The following is a 19,134-nucleotide window of genomic DNA, read 5'->3' on the forward strand; positions in this document are numbered from 1 at the left end:
GTCCTTCTTGTCTGCTTTAATTTTTTTAAAATCACACGACACCAGGTTATAGTCCAATAGGTTTATTTGAAATCACTAGCTTTTGGAGCAATGCTACTTTGTCAGGGGCAGTGAGAGAGCGCACACTCCAAGTTTATGGGCAGAGAGATCAAAGCATCATACAATTGGTGTGAGCAAATGATCAAACCTAAAATAGCTCTTGGAGCACTCTTAAAAAGGAGATGCGTGCTTCAATTGATTAAGATGCAAATTCAGAATCTGTTTGAAGTCACTGCCCCGAGATAATTAAAGGTTTTATTAGTGTCTGCCTAACTTTCCAAACTTCAATCAGGCAGAGATACAAAAGGTGACATCTCAGGCCAGATGCTGAATAGTAGATGTGAGGCCTGGTTCAGAATCTGTCTCCAAGATTTAGATCAGACTGGTCTTGTTCTGAAGGCAGGAATTTATGAAATGCCACATTGATTGGCCGTGACGACAATTCTGTGTTTTTGAACAAAATAGAATGTATCTGCAAATAAACAAAGTCTTGGATGAAATGATTCACCCCATAGATATGTGTGTGTGTGTGTGTGTGTGTGTGTGTGTGTGAATATATGTATGTGAGTGAGTGTGTGTGTCGGAGAGAATATGTGTGTGAGTGTGTGTGAATTTTTAAAAATTCATTCATGGGATGGGGTGGCTCTAGCTCAGCCAGTATTTATTGCCCGGAGGGCAGGTAGGAATCAACCACATTGCTGTGGGTCTGCAGTCACATGTTGGCTGGTCCAGGTAAGGATGGCAGATTTCCTTCCATTAAGGTACGTGAGTGACCCAGATGGACTTTTCCTGACAATTGACAATGGATTCAAGTTCCACCATCTGTCCAAGGTGGGATTTGAACCCAGGTCCCTAGAATGTCTCTGGATGAATAATCTATTGACTAAGCCATTGCCTCTCTTCAAGTGATTTCATTGAAACTTTCATTTTGTGATCTCTTTTTCAGCTTCAACCTTCATCTCCTGCTTTGTGTCTGTTGTTTTGCTCTTGGAGGAGTGGAGGGATTGGGATTATGAGTTGGTAGGTTCTAGTCCTTCCCCTTGCTAAAATGTCAAGGGAAAGCTTACAAAGTGTAGCATTGGCTATCCCAAAGCCACTTCCTGCTCAATCATCTGTTAATAGACTTGAAGCTGGTAGGCAATAGACAATAGGTGTAGGAGTAGGCCATTCTGCCCTTCGAGCCTGCACCACCATTCAATATGATCATGGCTGATCATCCTTAATCAGTATCCTGTTCCTGCCTTATCTCCATAACCCTTGATTCCACAATCCTTGAGAGCTCTATCCAACTCTTTCTTAAATTAATCCAGAGACTGGGCCTCCACTGCCCTCTGGGGCAGAGCATTCCACACAGCCACCACTCTGGGTGAAGAAGTTTCTCCTCATCTCTGTCCTAAATGGTCTACCCCGTATTTTTAAGCTGTGACCTCTGGTTCGGCACTCACCCATCAGCAGAAACATGCTTCCTGCCTCCAGAGTGTCCAATCCTTTAGTAATCTTATGTCTCAAACAGATTCCCTCTCAGTCTTCTAAACTCAAGGGTATACAAGCCCATTCGCTCCAGTCTTTCAGTGTAAGGTAATCCTGCCATTCCAGGAATTGACCTCGTGAACCTACACTTCACTCTCTCAATAGCCAGAATAAAGTGAAGATTTTGGATTTGGGGGGCCATGGGGGTGTGGGGAGTGAACAGCTTGAGAAGGGACACTCTGATGTGATTGGAGGGGCAGTTATGGAGGGCCACACCCATGTCCCTACTCTGCTGGGAATCCTGTTGAGCTAGTACTTGGTTTGCGGTCCTCCTGCCACCAGTTAACTGCCTACTTCAGGGGCAGTTGTCTCTCTGATAGGCAAGCTGTCTGATACTACTCCTGTTGCTGGTACCATTGTATTGGAGACAGAGCAGCGGGAGGGCAAGGTGAGGGGCACAGCTCTCACACTGGATTTAACAATCCCTCTGCCTTTCAAACCTGTAAGGGAGGCAGGGTTGGGGGTAAAATCCAACCCATCAATGTGAAGCACTTTGAGGTGTGTCTTTACATAAGAATCACTGTAAAATGCAGTAACCCTCAACCTACAGCATATGAAGGATGGTGTAATTGTATAGCTAATTGAGGTGTCTATTATTTAACATACCCACTTATTTTATTTCAAGATATTACAACAGAATTAATCCAGAACATGAGAAGACAAGTATTGGATTTATCGTTGTCACACGTACCGAGATACAGTGAAAAGTGTTGTTTTGGGTGCTATACAGGCAGACTGGGCCATATAGAGTGCAGCAGTGTAACAGAACAGAGTGAAGAATACAGTGTTACAGCCACAGAGAAGGTGCAGAGAGAGGGAGATCAGGATTAGCATTTGAGAAGTCCATTCAAACGTCTGATAACAGTGGGGAAGAAGCTGTTCTTGAATCTGTTAGTACTTGTGTTCAAACTTTTGTATCTTCAGCCCAATGGAAGAGGGTGGGAGAGAGTATGGGAGTAGATCATTCAACCCATTGAATGGGAGAGCAGGTTCACCTTTGGCTGACCTGCTGCTTCAACAACACCTCCCAGTCCATTACCCATCTCCCTCGAATTCCCTGTGAGAGCAAAAGCTGTCTATTCAAATCTGTTCAACAATGGAGCATTCACAACTGAATGAATTTTAGACCAAATCTCTCAACTGTTAACTCCTGATGTATGAGATGGCAGGGTGGGCGTTATTGTACAGGAGATGCTGGCCACTGATTGTATAGAACGCAAGTCTTTTATCTACAGTATGTATTTATCGTGATTTTTAAAATATGAACTGTGTTCTTTCTCAGTCGCCTTTTTCTCCAATAGCTTTGAGCACATGATCAAGGCTAATTCTTCAGTGTAGTACCGAGGGAGCACTACACTCTCAGAGGTAATATCTTTTGCAACACAGATTAAAGTAAAGCTTTCAGTATTCATATTCTGTTTTGGATTTCAAACATTTAAATCTGAAAGAATGTGCCGTTGCAACTTGGTTTACACACTGGTGTCTCACTCCACTTTCAGTGACATTAATCTTCATATGTTATAGGTATTTGTTCAGAGTTATTTCTGATTTGCTAATTTTCTGGGGCTCTGCCAATTTATTTTAAGTTGTCCCTAGTTCCAGAAGCTAATACTGCCAGGAGTCTGGACGCTAACTTGTGAGGATAAGTAATAAATTATTTTACTGAAATAAATGAAAGAAAGAATTGCATTTATATAGAACTTGTTGCAACCATCGGAATTTAAAGTGCCTATGGCTAATGAACTACTTTTGCCTGTTCTAGTGTAAGAAACGCAATGGCTAATTTGCATACAGCAAGGTTCCACAAACCTGTAACATGATCCTGACCAGATAACGTTTTTTGTGATGTACATTAAGGGTTAAATGTTAGCTAGGACACCACGGGAAACAACTCTGACCTTCTTTAACTAGTGCCAAGAGATCTCCTACATCCACCAGGTGTATCGTGTCTCTGTTGCAGAAGACATTACCTCTGACATTTAACCCTTAATGTACATCACAAAAAACGTTATCTGGTCAGGATCATGTTACAGGTTTGTGGAACCTTGCTGTATGCAAATTAGCCATTGCGTTTCTTACACTAGAACAGGCAAAAGTAGTTCATTAGCCGTAGGCACTTTAAATTCCGTAGCACTCCCTCAGTACTACACTGAAGAATTAGCCTTGATCTTATGCTCAAATCTATTACAGAAAAGGCAATTAGGAAAGAACATAATTCAATGCTTTAAAATGCTGAGAAATACATTCTGTAGATCTATAAGAATCAAATGAAACTAGAGTTCACAAGAAGAGGTGGAACAATGTCTGAGCACAGTTGGCACTGTCTCAATTAATTTTTTCAAAGACCTCTCCAATGAAGAATTAGTTGGGAGCTATGAGGGTGCAAACAGAAAATAGTAAATTCTTAATGGGATGGAAGAGTGCAGGCAGGAATGTTAGACAGATGATAAAGGCAGTATAGAGTGGATGGATGGATTTGACATTCAGTTTTTTTTTACTCATAACCTTTACTGATCAATTCCATTGCTGACCTTAGTCTCGGAGAGCTTAAAGAATAAAGGTTGAGGTAATGATACTTGTGTGTGGAAATGCTGAGTTTAAGAAGTCAAAGTCCCTTCTCTGTTCCATGTTTTCTTCTGAACCAATGAATGTTTATGACTAAGCTGTTAAAAATTACACGACAAAATACTGAGCTACAGTATTCCAAACAATTTACACTTTCAATTCAAATGGTAAAGTATAGATTAATTATAAAATAAATTAGTCTATACTTTAATGCTTGAATTGAAAGTTGAACAGTACAATATTTAGTATAAAGATTAATAAATTAACTTAAAATCAAACTGGAATTGTTTCCTGCTCTCTTATTAAGCTGCAAACTGTTTAAAGTGTATCAGAGACCAGTACTTTTGATTGTTCTGTTTAAACTTCTTATGCAAGGTCTCTTTTCAACTCCTCCACATGATTCTGGCTCACACTTGGCTTCCCTCTCTTTGTGAATGTTTGTCCACATCTGCTGCATGTGTTTTGTTTTCCCAGCTGGTTGGCATGGCACCATTTCACACTCTGGGAGTTGACTGGGGCACTCTATTCCCTAGTTTGGCCTCTACGACAATTGCCATTCACCCTGATCCAATGTTTGGTTATTTCGCTTTCAATTACCCAGAATGCTCAGAGATATTAGGCATTTGTGTCAAAGTGAAATGAAAGTCTCTGTGTGTGTGTATATATATATATATATATGAGAGAGAGAATGATACTTTAGACCAAAAGCAAATAATAATCATTTTAACAATCACATCATTCTATTGTAGAGATTACACTCACCATGTTCTGAATGTGCAGCACCAATGGAAGAGACTGATTAGATTAGATTCCCTACAGTGTGGAAACAGGCCCTTCAGCCCAACACGTCCACATCGACCCGCCAAAGAGTAACCCACCCAGACCCATTTCCCTCTGACGAATGCACCTAACACTACAGACAATTTAGCATGGCTGATTCACCTGACCTGCACATGTTTGGACTGTGGGAGGAAACCGGAGCACCAGGAGGAAACCCACACGGACACAGGGAGAATGTGCAAACTCCACACAGTTACCCAAGGCTGGAATCGAACCTGGGACCCTGGTGCTGTGAGGCAGCGGTACTAACCACCAAGCCACTGTGCCGAGAGATTGGCAGAGAGGTTGAAGAATTCTATATATTAAAAAAAACAAGATATTTACTACTTCCACAATGACCCGAGGCGTGTTGATGCAGTGTGTAGTTTAATCATGCAATGCAATCCCAGGTCAAATCCCCTGTCTGTGCAGAGGTGGTTGTTCACACAAGGTTTAGTCCCTGAGTTAGGAAAAACAAATTCGGGAAATTCAGATTTCTAACCTGTAGCCCTGAGTAACACTGATGTATGTGCACACCAAATGAGAACAGGATACAAGTTGGCTGTCACACCCCACTGTTTAGTTGAGAAACCCAGTGATAGCTGTTGTTCACATTGATGAGCCAATGTCCTTTAGGGAAGGAAACTGCCATCCTCACCTGGTCTGGCCCACATATGGCTCCAGACACACAGCAATGTGGTTTATTCTTAACTGCCCTCTGGGCAATTAGGGATGGGTAATAAATGCTGACCCAGCCAGTGACATCCTCATCCCATGAATGAATGAGAAAAGGAATAACAGCTAGTTTCTAGTGAGGCAGTGGGTTGATATAGATGGTAAAACCAGGGAATTAAAATTACTGCAGGTGATGATTATTTTTTTGAATGGTCAACAAGCTGGGGTCAAAGTCTTCTCTGCTATTTTAACTACTGTTAATCTGCTATTTTAACTATTAACCTGTGTAACTATTAACTATTAACTATTAACTGTGGTCCCTCTTAAATTTGGTACAAGTGTAAAAAGAGGTAATATGAGAATATTACCAACAATAATCTTTGTTCTTATACACCAAGAAGAAGGAGAAAATCTGAAGTGAAAAGGGGAAGGAACACAGGGACAAAGTGGAGGCCCATCAAGCCTGATCTACCATTCAGTGAAATCATGCCTGATGTTCAAACCAACTCCATAGGTCTGTAAACATGGACAGGAAGCCAGCTTGCTTTCTCTCCATGGATGCTGCCTGACTCGCTGGTTTTTGTTTTCAGTACAGATTCCAGCATTTGCTCCTTCCATATATCTGCATTTGCCCCATACTCATCCTTTAGAAGCTTTCGTTAACACAAATCTGTCACTCTTAGATTTAAAATAAAAAATTCAATCAGGATCAGTAGCAGGAGGCAATAACTGTCCCACTTGAACCTGACATTTCATGAATAATGCATAAACTTTACGGACTGAAAGACCATATCCATAACACCCATATTATGTAAAGATAAGTAGGAAAATTGAGTTATGAGAGAATGTAAGGAAACTACAATAGGATATCGATAGGTGAGTGGGTAAAGGTCAGGCAAATGGAGTACAATGTGGAAAAGTGTGAAGTTGTTCATTTTGGCAGAAATAATTTAAAAATCATGTTATTTCTAAATGGTGAGAGGTTGCAGAGCTCTGGGATGCAGAGAGATCTGGGTGCCCTTGTGCATAACTCACTGGAGGTTAATCTGCAGGTACAGCAAGTAATCAGGAAAGCTCATAGAATGTTATGGTATATTGTGAATTGAATACAAGGGTAAGGAAATTGGAATAGAATAGAATCCCTACAGTGTGGAAACAGGCCATTCCGTTCAACAAATCTATACCAGCCCTCCAAAGATCATCCCGCCCCAGATCCATGCCCCTACCCTATAGCCTGCTTCAACTATACAGGGCATTGGTGAAACTGCAGCTGGAGTACTGTGTACTTATGGAAGAATGTTAATACATCGGAAGCAGTTCAGAGAAGGTTTACTGGACTAATATCTGGAATGAACAGATTGCTTTATGACAAAAGGCTAGACAGGCTGGGCCTGTATCCACTGCAGTTTAGAACGGCCCTGAGGGGATTTGACCAGGTGGGTGTGGGCAGGATGTTTCCTCTTTGTGGGAGAAGCTAGAATTGGGGTCACTGTTTAAAAACAGGAGGATGTCCACTTAAAACAGTGGAGGAAGCATTTCCTTCCTCAAGAGGCAATGGACGTAGAATCTTTAAATATTTTGAAGACAGAGGGAGAGAGATTCTTGATTTCCAAGGAGAGGCGAGATTATTGGGGATATGAAGGAATATAGAGTTAAGGTTGAAATCAGATCAGGAGAGGCGATGTTTCGAGCATAAGCTCTTTACCAGGAATGAGGCTTGTGGGCCAAGTGGGCTGGGATATAAATGGGAGGAGGGGGGTGGGGCTGTGGGGAAGGTAGCTGGGAATGCAATAGGTGGATGAAGGTGGGGGCTGATGGTGATATGTCAGAGAGGAGGGTGGAGCAGTTAGGTGGGAAGGAAGATGGACAGGGTGGGTTGGTTGGGGGGGGGGGTGTGCGTGAACCTAACAAGGGAGTCGCAGAGGGAATGGCCCCCCATAATCCACCCTCCAATCTTGGCACCTTCCCCTGCCACCACACAAAGTACAAAACCTCTCCCCTCACCTTCATCCAAGTCTCCAAAGGATCCTTTCACATCCGACAGGGATTTACCTGCACTTCCACACATGTCATCTGCTATGCCCATTGCACCCAATGTGGTCTCCTCTACCTTGGGGAGACAGGACGCCAACTTAAGAAACGTTTCAGGGAACATCTCTGGGCCACATACATCAACCAACCCCACCGCCCTATGGTCAACCACTTCAACTCCCTCTCCCACATTGCCAAGGACATGTAGATCCTGGGCCTTGACTATGGCCATACTCTAGCCACCCAGCTCCTGGAGGATGAATGCCTCATCTTCTGCCTCCAATCCCACAGCATCAATGTGGATTTCGCCAGTTTCCTCATTTCCCATCCCCCCTACCTTATCCCAGTTCCAACCCTCCAACTCGACACCGCCCTCAAGATCTGTCCTACTCGTCCATCTTCCTTCCCACCTACCCGCTCCACCCTCCTCTCCAACCTACCACCTTTACCCCACCTCCACCTTCCTATCGCATTCCCAGCTGCCTTTGCTCCAGCCCCACCCCCCCTCCCATTTATATGTCAGGCCCCTTGGGCTGCCTCCTCATTCTTGACGAAGGGCTCATGCTCAAATCGTCGACTCTCCTGCTCCTCGGATGCTGCCTGACCTGCTGTATTTTTCCAGCAACACACTCTCGACTCTGATCTCCAGCGTTTGCAGTCCTCACTTTCTCCTCCTTCAAAGCCATGAACTTACTGAATGGCAGGTACAGGCTCGATGGACCAAATAGCCTCCTCCAGTCCTCATTCATGACATTGACCATTCAGCCCAGTGAATCTGCTCTGTCATTCAATGAGATTATGTCTGATTTGACAATCCTCAACTCCACTTTCTTGCATTTTCTTCATGACCCTTGATTCCCTTAAATGTACCTTGAATACACTGAAACCTCCCCAAGCCTCAACAGCTTCTACGGTAAGGAATTCCACAGATTTGCTATTTCCTGAAAGAAGAAATTCCTCCTCATTTCTGTCTTAAATATGCGACCCCCTTGTCTGAAGTTAAGCTGTCTCATCCAATTCTCTCCCACAAGGAGAATCAAGGTCCCTACATCCACCCTGCCAAGCCCCCTGAGAAACATAGTTAAAAATCACACAGCACCAGGTTATAGTCCAATAGGTTTATTTGGAAGCACTAGCTTTTGGAGCATCGCTCCTTCTTCAGGTAGTTGACAACTCCGAAAGCTAGCGTGCTTCCAATTAAACCTGTTGGACTATAACCTGGTGTTGTGTGATTTTTAACTTTGTCCACCCCCGACACCTCCACATCATGCCTAAGAATTGTACATGTTTCAATAAGGAAATCTCTCATGCTTCTAAACACCAGTGCTCTGATTGTTTGTGGAGGCTGGGTCCCACCAAGGTTATTTGGTTTCCTAAGCGCCAAGAAAGACATTGCAGAAAAGAAAAAAAAACATTAATCTTGTGCTCCTTTTGCAGCTCATGTGTTCCACAGTGCAGAAGGCACTTTTCGAAGAGGAAGACCGAGTGAAGAAATTGATCAGCCGGGTTGCTATGCTGGAGAGCCGCAACAGGCAGCTGAAGGACAAAGTGAAGCGAGTGAAACGGACCCTGCGGCAGGTGAAGAAGAACAGCCGTCGCATGGAGCAACTCAACAAAAAACTACTGGAGAAAACAGCAGCCCCGCATTATGTCAAACCCGACTCTAATTCCGAAAGTATTACCTTCAGACAGAGCACAGGGTATTGAATTTATTCCACTTACTTTTGCTTGCCTTGTCAATTACTCAGCGAGCTCACACAGGAGGTGCCGGGCACCTCAGACAGCTCACTCACTGTAAACATGTCAGTGACGGTCACCCAAAGGCTGCTAGCAGAGCCCCTCAGCCAGTTAGGAATAGCTTATATCCTCATCACACTCTTTAAGGAGAACAGTGGAAAACCGAGACATGTTATTGTGCACAGTATTAATCATTATTTTACTTAGGTCAATATGTGCTGAGTATTTCCTGCTTTAGCTGCACTGATGCCTTTTGAGAATTATTTGAGTTTATTCTTGTAATTGAGAAATAAGTGACCCCATACTTAGCAGCACAATTGTTGGTATGTACAGTGCAGACAGTATCCACTTGTTTAATGCTTTTTTGAAATAGAAACACAAGATTCTTTTGTGTGGACACAAGTGTGATGGAGATGCTGCAGAATGCATGGCAATTCTTTAGTCCTCTGTAAAACTCTTGACACATTTACACCTAATATGAATTTTGAAAACAAACGTATAATTGTAAAGTTATCTTGTACATTAGCAAGTGTTACTAAGCCTAGACAGTTTCACATCTATGGCCTGTATCTGTTTTCTAATCTACTTGTGGGATGTTTTTGACATATTTCAATAAAACTATATACTTTGCTAATTATTTTCCTTCTGGTGGATAATAACTTTGATTTCTTATTCTGAGCCAACAACACCAGGTTTGGAAATTCTCTAAAGAGCACACACAGAAAATCTCTCAGTTTACAGATAAGACTAATTATTCTTATTCGATATGTATTCATGCACATTAATCTCCCTGATTAATGACAATGTCTTGCAGATTATTTCAACACTCCTTTAACAGTAAAAGGGTTGCAATATAACAGCTTGCCATTTTTATTGGCTGGAACAAAAGTATTGAAAGTGCAATAGCTTCTAGATGTTGTTAGAGAACAAAAATGATTAAACTGTCGAAACTATTTGCTTTGACAGCTGCTCAACTTTGATGTTTAGTTGTGTGGTCTAATTGCTTGCCTGGTGTTCTACAACTCATGCACAAAATTCCTTAGCAAGTTTCAAAGGGGTCCTGATGCGATAACTTCCTAATAATGGTTCACTAAAAGTGGCGGCCAAATTGAGATTGAAAGATCTGTCAAGGTAATATTTGATTTCCCCCCACCATCTCATTTCCAATTTTCCATATGGCAAAGTTTAATAAAGTGGTGACTTTGAATTTATTTTAATCAATGAGGCATCATCTATTATGGATTTTCTCCTCATGTAATACAAAGCACAATTTTTCTTGAATACAAAATAGTTTCCTCCATTTAGAGTTATTGACTGCTCTAAGTTCTAACATATCCATGAGATAGGCAACTTTCTCATTATGTGACATGTTTCTGTCAGCCTGGGGACAGTTATGAATGGACAATAAATATGACATATGCCCACAGCCCCTTGCCCAGAAAAATTCCCAGAAAATACCATCAACTGATTGGGTGATCATTTGATTTTAAAAGAAATATACACCTCCACCTTTCTGTTGTTGTCAAGGCTTGGTCTTTGGACTGAATCTATGGTCAGTCTAATCCATCCAATATGATTTCATTACTTTGTGCCTTGCTGTGATCAGGTGACCACTAGGACTAGTGCTGCCTACACCTCCCATGAGAGAATGTTGTGGTGTATGTTGAAACTTTATTAATATTTATTGTGCTTCTGAATCATTCCACATGATTTTAGAACAGAAGAATTGGAGCAGCCTATTGGGTCCCTTGGACCTGCTCCAGCAGTTAACCAGATCATGCCTCATCCGAATCCACATTCCCTCCATTTTCCCCATACCACTTAATTCGATCAGCCACGTTCGAATGGTGGAGCAGACTCCATGGGCCTAACTTCTGCTCCTTTCACTGCTGATCTTCCACTTGCGTCCAAAGATCTATTGATTTCCATCTTGAAAATGTTCCACAACTGATCATCCTTTGTTCTCTGGGGGGGGATGAATCCTAAACATTCACAATAGGTAGGTTCTTGATTGTCAAGGGGATCAAGGGTTACAGGGGGAAGGTGGGAGAATGGGGTTGAGAAACTTATCACCCATGATTGAATGGCAGAGCAGGCTCAATGGGCTGAATGGCCTAACTTCTACTCCTATGTCTTATAATCTTAATAGCATAAATTTTCTTCCTCTCTGTTCTAAGTGGCTTAACCCATACCTTGCAATTTAGAGTCAGCATTAGTCTAGACTCCCGGACCAGTGCAACTTGTCTCTCTGCTCCCATTGACCTGCTGCGCTTTTCCAGCACCACACTTTTCAACTCTGGTCTCCAGTATCTGCAGTCCTCACTTTCTCCTCTCTGTTCCCATTGTCAAACACTCTTAGAATGTTATAGATTTCAATAAAGCTCCTTTCTGCTGAACTTCAGAGAACTGAGGGCCATTCTACTCTAATGGAATGGTAGTTAAAATTCCATTTGTTGACATTATTTACACTGACAATTTCCTTGAACAGAGAACATCGTCAGCTCACCTTAAACTTTACTGCCTGCATCCTAACTCACACCAAATTTCAGTCACTAACCCGCACTGGTTCCTTATGGCAATGCCTTAACTTTAACATTAATTTCCTCATTTTTTTAATCCCTCCGTGACATTGTGAAGGTGTGGAATCTCTTCAAACCTGTCTCCCTATCTCACTCTCCACCTTTAAATTGTCCATTTTGTCAAACCTTTGACCACCTCGATTTCAAGAACCAACATTGCTGGAGAAACTCTGGCAGAATCTGTGTAGGGAGAAACACCGTCAACATTTTTGAATTTAGTGACCCATTTTGAAATGTTACCTCTGTTTCTCTCTCCACGGAAGCTGTAGGACTTGCTGAGTTTCTCTGGTAATGTCTGGGTTTTTTTGTTTCAGATCCTGCATGCCTTACAGTTCTATGTTTTATTATCCAAGCAGTTCCCGGGCTGCGATTTGGTTCTGTTCTGGAATCCATTTGTAAATCAATCTGTTCGGCAGTTGTAACAAAGCAGGATAACAAAGAGGAGCTGTTTGTCAGTGTAGGAAATGTTTGTATGCCAGACCTTTAAAACTGCACCCCCGTATGAGATTGCGTTCGTAAGTATAAGTGTTTGTAAGTCGGATGTTTGTAAATCGGGAACCCACTCTCCATTTCCTCTAGCTCAGTATTCAGTTCAAGGAAGACAGGCAGGAGGCTGGAAAAACACAGCAAGCCAGGCAATATCAGGAGGTGGAGAAGTCAACGTTTCGGGTGTAACCCTTCTTCAGGATTAGATTAGATTAGATTTACAGTGTGGAAACAGGCCCTTCGGCCCAACAAGTCCACACCGACCCACCGAAGCGCAACCCAACCATACCCCTACCTAACACTACGGGCAATTTAGCATGGCCAATTCACCTGACCCGCACATCTTTGGACTGTGGGAGGAAACCAGAGCACCCGGAGGAAACCCACGCAGACACGGGGAGAACGTGCAAACTCCACGCAGTCAGTTGCCTGAGTCGGGAATTGAACCTGGGTCTCAGGCGCTGTGAGGCAGCAGTGCTAACCACTGTGCCACCGTGCCGGACTGGGTGTGAGTGTGGGGGAGCTGCAGATAAAGGGGGTGGCGGGGCCAGGATGGTGAAGTGAAGATAGGTGAAGACAGGTTGAGGGTGAGACCTGGTTGGTCAATGGGAGGAATGGATCTGGTTGGTAGCAGGGAGCTGTGGAAGGGAGGGGGAGGGGCTGGGAAGGGAGTCGGGGGATGGGGAGGGAGGTTATTTGAAATGGGAGAACTCGATGTTGAGTCCTCTGGGCTGGAGGCTGCCCGGGCGAAAGATGAGGTGGTGTTCCTCCAATTTGTGGTTTGGTTTGTTGTAGCAATGGCGGAGGCCAAGGAAGGTCATGTTAGAGAGGGAATGGGAAGGGGAATTAAAATGGCTGGTGACTGGGAGGTCCGGTTGCCCCCTGCAGACCCAGCTGAGATGCTCAATGAACCATTCCCTAAGATTACATCTGGTCTCCCCAGTGTAGAGAGGTTCAGTATTCAGTTTGATGCTGCTCCTGTGAAGTGTTTTGGTGGCATTTTACAAGGGTGCACCTGCTGCATAAATATTAGCTGCTGTATTTTAGTTATAATTCACAGACAAGCACTCACCTTCACAGCAAGTGCACTGCCTATGGTCCAAAGTATCCAGCTTCAGTTCTGGTGCAAGATGATCTCGGCCTACCCGTGAATCAGTCTAGATTTGGTTGTTTTCCACTCAGGGACCCTACAAGCTTCTGGACTCAACATCTTCGTTCAGTAACCTTAGGGCTTGTGCTCTCCCATGTCCTTGTCCTAACCCTCACACATCAGGCCTTGTTATCACATTGTCTGCCATTACTCACCATCCATTCTTAGCCACTAACAGTCCACATTAGTAGCCATTTGCCCTCCCAGCCAGATGGTTATTCACTCCTTTGTCTGTCCAACTGCTCTTTGGGCTCTATCCCCACTAAAGTTTTCTCCTTACCCCCTACTCCCACCCTTTCATCTACATATAGGCCAACATTTTCCTAGATACCATCAGTTCTGAGGAAGGGTCACTCAACCCAAAACATTAACTCTGCTTTCTCTCCACACTAGCTGCCAGACTTGCTGAGCTTTTACAGCAATCTCTGGTTTAGTTCTTGGCTGGGTGACATTTGAACAGTTTGCGAAAGGGAAAGATCATGTTTCATTTTTGTTTTCCAACTGCCGAGAGCCAGTTCTGAGGAACAAACACCACTGTAAGGGAATTCTAACTATAAATGTATTGTAGATTTAACCAGGTACAACTTTCATAAATGACAGTTCTGTTTGTCCAAATGGAAGTGAGTTTGAGTCTAGAACCAGAGAGCGCCATCTCAGGGTAAAAGGGTGTCAGTTTAAGACTGAGATAAGGAGGAATTTCTTCTCAGGGTTGAGAGTCTTTGGAACTCCTTGCCCCAGAGAGCTGTGGGAGCTTGTGTATATCTAAGGCTGAGATAGTTAGATCCTTGATCAGTCAGGGAATCAAGGATTATGGTGAAAATGCAGGAAATTGGACATGAGGAATGTCGGATCAGCCAGGATCCTATTGAATAGCGGAGCAGGCTCAAGGGGCCTTATTGTCTTATTATTATCCTGTAGTGAATAACAAAATGTTAAGTGCAAGAAGCATTCTTACTAATACTTGCCCACTGCTGTATTATGGAGCAACAACATTGAAAGTATGTATTTGTATTGCACGTTCCACATATTCGAAATATCTCCAGCTGCTTCACAGGAGCATTAAAAAACAGGATATGACACAAAAGGAGAAGATGTCAGGTAACCAAAATCTTGGTCACAGGTTTAGGTTTTAAGGAGTGTCTGAAAGGGCAAAATAGAGAGAGGTGCAAAAGGTCACGGAGGGAATTCAGAAGACTGAGCTTCTTCATGTGATGGTGTAGTCACCAATGGTAAAGCAATTACAATGGGGATGTTCAAAAGTCCAGAATTATTGGTTCATCGGTGTCTCAGAGGGTCAGCAATTGGAGTAAATTGCAGAGATATGGAAGGGTGAAGCCGTGGAGGGATTTGAAGATACAAATCAACCATTATTGAATGGAGGGGCAGACTCAATGTCCTAATTTCTACTCCTATGTCTCATGGTCTTAAATGAGCATTTTTAGAACCAAATTGTTGCTTGACCAGGAACTAAATCAGGTCAGCAAAACAACAGCTATAGTCAGAACACAGAGAACTGTTAATACTCACAGAATATCCAACCTGACCCTGCAAACATGTGCACATTGATCTGTTTTTGATGGGAAATATTGTTCTGCAATGGTCCTTTAGAATGGAGATAAGGAGAAACTTCTTCAGACCCAAGAGTGGTGAATTGGTGGTGCAGTGGTTAGCACTGCTGCCAGGGGCCTCACATTGCCAGGGGCCCAGGTTCAATTCCAGCCTTGGGTGACTGCATTCTGTGTGGAGATGGCACATTCTCCCTATGTCTGTGTGGGCTTCCTCCCACAGTCCAAAGATGTGCAGGTTAGGTAAATTGGCCATGCTAAATTGCCCATAGTGTTAGGTGCATTAGTCAGAGGGAAATGAGTCTGGGTGGGTTACTCTTTGGAGGATCGGTGTGGGGCTGAAGGGCCTGTTTCCACAATGTAGGGATTCTAATGTATGGAATTCATTGCCACAGAAGTCTGTGGAGGCCAGGTCATTGAGTGTATTTAAAACAGAGATAGATAGGATCTTGATTGTCAAGTGGATCAAAGGTTACAGGGAGAAAGTGGAAAAATGGGGTTGAAAATTCTACCAGTCGTGATTGAATGACAGAGCAGGCTCAATGGGCTGAATGGCCTAATTTCTGCTCCTACATCTTATGGTTTCTCCTAATGGATCCAAGTTAAGAGTTTACACACCACCACCAGGAAAACAGTTATCTAAGTCCTACCCGAGATCTTTTACATTCCTGATGTGGTCATTTCAGACAATAGCCACCATTTGCAGATATTCCAGTCACTTTGAGCATGTTATGAGCTCAGTGCAGTGCCACAGTCTAATGGGGAGGCTGAACATGGGGTCAAACCATTCAGAGGCTTTCAAAGAAGAGTTCCAACTTGTGGCCAACCGAATTAGATTATAGGTCCACCCCTAATCTGGACTGCTGGAGCACCTTCTGATTATAGATTATAGTTAGATTGGAGGTCCACCACTAATCTGGACTGCTGGAGCACCTTCTGAGATGTGGCCAGCGGAAATTGATGAAAATAGTTTTGGGTCCCTTATCTAAGGAAAGATATCCTGACACTGGAGCCACAGAGAAGGTTCACTTGGCTGATTCCAGTCTGGAGGGATCTTCCATGAGTGGATGTTGAGTTGGTTGGGTCTGTACTTGGAGTTTAGTAGAATGAGAGGTGACCTTATAATAACATGCATGATTCTTTGAGGGCTTGTAGATGTGGAAAGGTTGTTTCCCCTTGTGGGAGACTCTAGGACCAGGGGGCATCATCTCAGAATAAGAAGTTGCCCATTTAAGACAGAGACGAGGAGGAACCTCTTTTCTTCTCAAGAAGGGGGATTCTTGGCCACAAAGGGCTATGGTTCATTAAATACATTCAAGGCTGAGAGACAGACAGATTTTTAACCAGGAAAGGAATCAAGGGTTATGGGAAAAGGCAGGAAAGTGAAGTAGAGGATTATCAAGTCAGCTGCAATCTCATTGAATGGTGGAACAGACTCGATGGACTGAATGGCCTACTTCTACTCATATGTCTTATGGTCTTATTGACTCAGCTCCCTAAGTTGGTTTCACATATGAACCTTCATGATGACTAAGAGATACTGATAAGGAAGAATCCCACCTTGAGCAACAGGCAATACAGTGCAATAAATGTAAGGGTGAGGACAGATTGTGTTATAGAGAAAGGCTGGATAGGCTGGGGCTTGTTTCACTCGAGCATAGGAGGTTGAGAGGTGACCCTGATACAAGTATATAAAATAAGGAGGGGTATAGATAGAGTTAACTGTAGTTGTTTTTTCCCTCGAATGGAAGATTTCAGACTGGGAGGCAGATCTTTAAGATGAGAGGAGAGAGATTTTAAAATGACAACTTTTTACACAGAGTGTGGTTTGTGTGTGGAATATACTTCCTGAGGAAGTGGTGGATGTGGGTACAATTACAATGCTTAAAAACATTTGGATAAGTACATGAATAGGAAAAGTTTGGAGGGATATGGGCCAGGAGCAGGCAGGGGGGACTAGTTCAGTTTGGGATTATGTTCAGCATGGACTGGTTGGGCCGAAGGGTCTGTTTCTCTGCTGTATGACTCTATGTCTCTATGAATCAACCAATGTTAGGAGCATGGTGGATCAGAGATTTAAACAGAAAAGATACAAACATGTCAGTGATGTGACCAATGGGAAGTTGTGTATTGTCTGTACTGCTGAAGGAGCTGTACACAGGAATCACATAAACCTCATCCCATTCCGGTAATTCTTACTCAAATTATTTATTGGGATGAAACAAATGGCTAACCTGGGAACAGCGGAAAAACCCTGATATCGGTCCTTCAGCGAAAACAATCCAACAGGAGTTTCCACCACTGTGCAAACCACTTTCTTCCCAATCCAGAGGGAAACCATCGCAGGAGAATGGGGAAATTTCCAGACTGTCTGAATTTGTAAAATCAAAATGCTTGGGGGGGGATTGAGATCATGGTGTCTGTAAATATCTAAACAAACATTTCATAACTTGGAGGGAAATGACACTTTGGAGAAATGTTGCAGATATTTTCAAATCAACCTGGAGTGGTTGGGACTTGAATCTAGGTTTCCTAGATGAGAGGTAGGGACACTACCACTGTGCCACAAGAGCCTGAGGAGAACAGTTGTTTATGGACCTGAAAGAGTTAACACTTCCTGGAGTAAATAAGGATCATTCACTGTGAGGAAATCCTGTCAACTTGGTCAGCGTAAGGAAGGAGAAGGTGGGGACTGCAGACGCTGGAGATCAGAGTCCAGCCTATGGTGCTGGAAAAACACAGCCAGTCAGGCTTACGCCCACAATGTTGACTCTCCTGCTCCTCGGATGCTGCCTGACAGACTGAGCTTTTCCAGCGCCACACTCTCGAGAGTAAGGAAAGGGCTTGTCAGAGAGAGATCTGGGGCTGGAGTTCCTTGAGCAGTCTCTGTGATAATGCAGATCATACTGATGTAACATGTAAGTCGTTGTAGTCATTTAATGATTTTCATATTGTTTACTCAACAAGTCTCTTCCAGTTAGATCTGAGAGGTGGATATCTTAATTCAGTTCCATCCCTTTGAGTTTGAAGGAAGCCACACCCACACAGCAGGGGAGACTGGTGTCCTTGACTGGCTAATCAGCTACTGATTAACTAACCAAAACAGGTTAGAGACGTTGTTACATTTTATTGCACTTCCAACATCTTCAGGTTCCAATTCTATTTTACAGATCTGGCTATAATCATGAAGGGGACAAAATAAACATCTGCCCACAATGTGATGGTGTACAAAGATTTACTTTCCCTGCAGTATCATGGGGTGCAAATGCAAAGCGGAATGGTGGTTCAGTGGTTAGCACTGCTGCCTGACAGCGCCAGGGACCCAGGTTCGATTCCAGCCTCAGATGACTGTCTGTGTGGAGTTTGCACATTCTTCCCGTGTCTGCGTGGGTTTCCTTCCACAATCCAAAGATGTGCAGGTTCGGTGAATTGGCCATGCCAAATTGCCTGTAGTGTTCAGGGATGTGTTGGTGAGGTGCATGCATTACTGAGGGGTAAATTTGGGATAATAGGGGAAAGGAATGGGTCTGAGTAGATTACTCTTCAGGGGGTTGGTGTGGACTTGCTGGGGCCTGTTTCCACACTGTAGGGAATCTTTGAAAAATCAAACCTATCAGTGGCCCTTCCTGGGCATAATTTCAAAGAAAATGGCATACTTCAGATTTCTAACACCTTAGCACAACTGTGGCCACTGTTGTGGAGTGAAAACAATCTCTGAACGTATCTGTAGCACTATCAGAACCTGCAATTATCTTTTGGATAAATGGTGGTATTTCCTGGAAACAAATGACCACAAGCAGTTCAGCATCGCCCACCTCCCTCGGTCTCATCTTAGCTCATCCGAAATTCCCACCAATCCTCCGACTTCACCAAGATTCAGCACAGGAGGTCGAATTCTTAAACCAATAAATCCCTCCTAAAATCCAAGAGGAAATCAGACTTTGACATAATGGATCCC

General features: G+C 43.3%; 1 protein-coding gene across 1 annotated transcript in view; it reads left to right on the plus strand.

Annotated features, from left to right (window-relative positions):
• Positions 1–10,033, plus strand: part of ccdc3a (coiled-coil domain containing 3a) — a 71,061-nt gene extending 61,028 nt beyond the window's left edge. Inside the window, exon 3 of the mRNA XM_060843086.1 lies at positions 9,097–10,033. Within this exon, the coding sequence (XP_060699069.1) occupies positions 9,097–9,366 (270 nt within the window). The 3' untranslated portion in view covers positions 9,367–10,033. The remainder of the gene's footprint in view (positions 1–9,096) is intronic.
• Positions 10,034–19,134: the final 9,101 nt, after the last annotated feature.

Source organism: Hemiscyllium ocellatum, chromosome 23 (assembly GCF_020745735.1).
Source record: "Hemiscyllium ocellatum isolate sHemOce1 chromosome 23, sHemOce1.pat.X.cur, whole genome shotgun sequence".
Lineage (NCBI taxonomy): Eukaryota > Metazoa > Chordata > Chondrichthyes > Orectolobiformes > Hemiscylliidae > Hemiscyllium > Hemiscyllium ocellatum.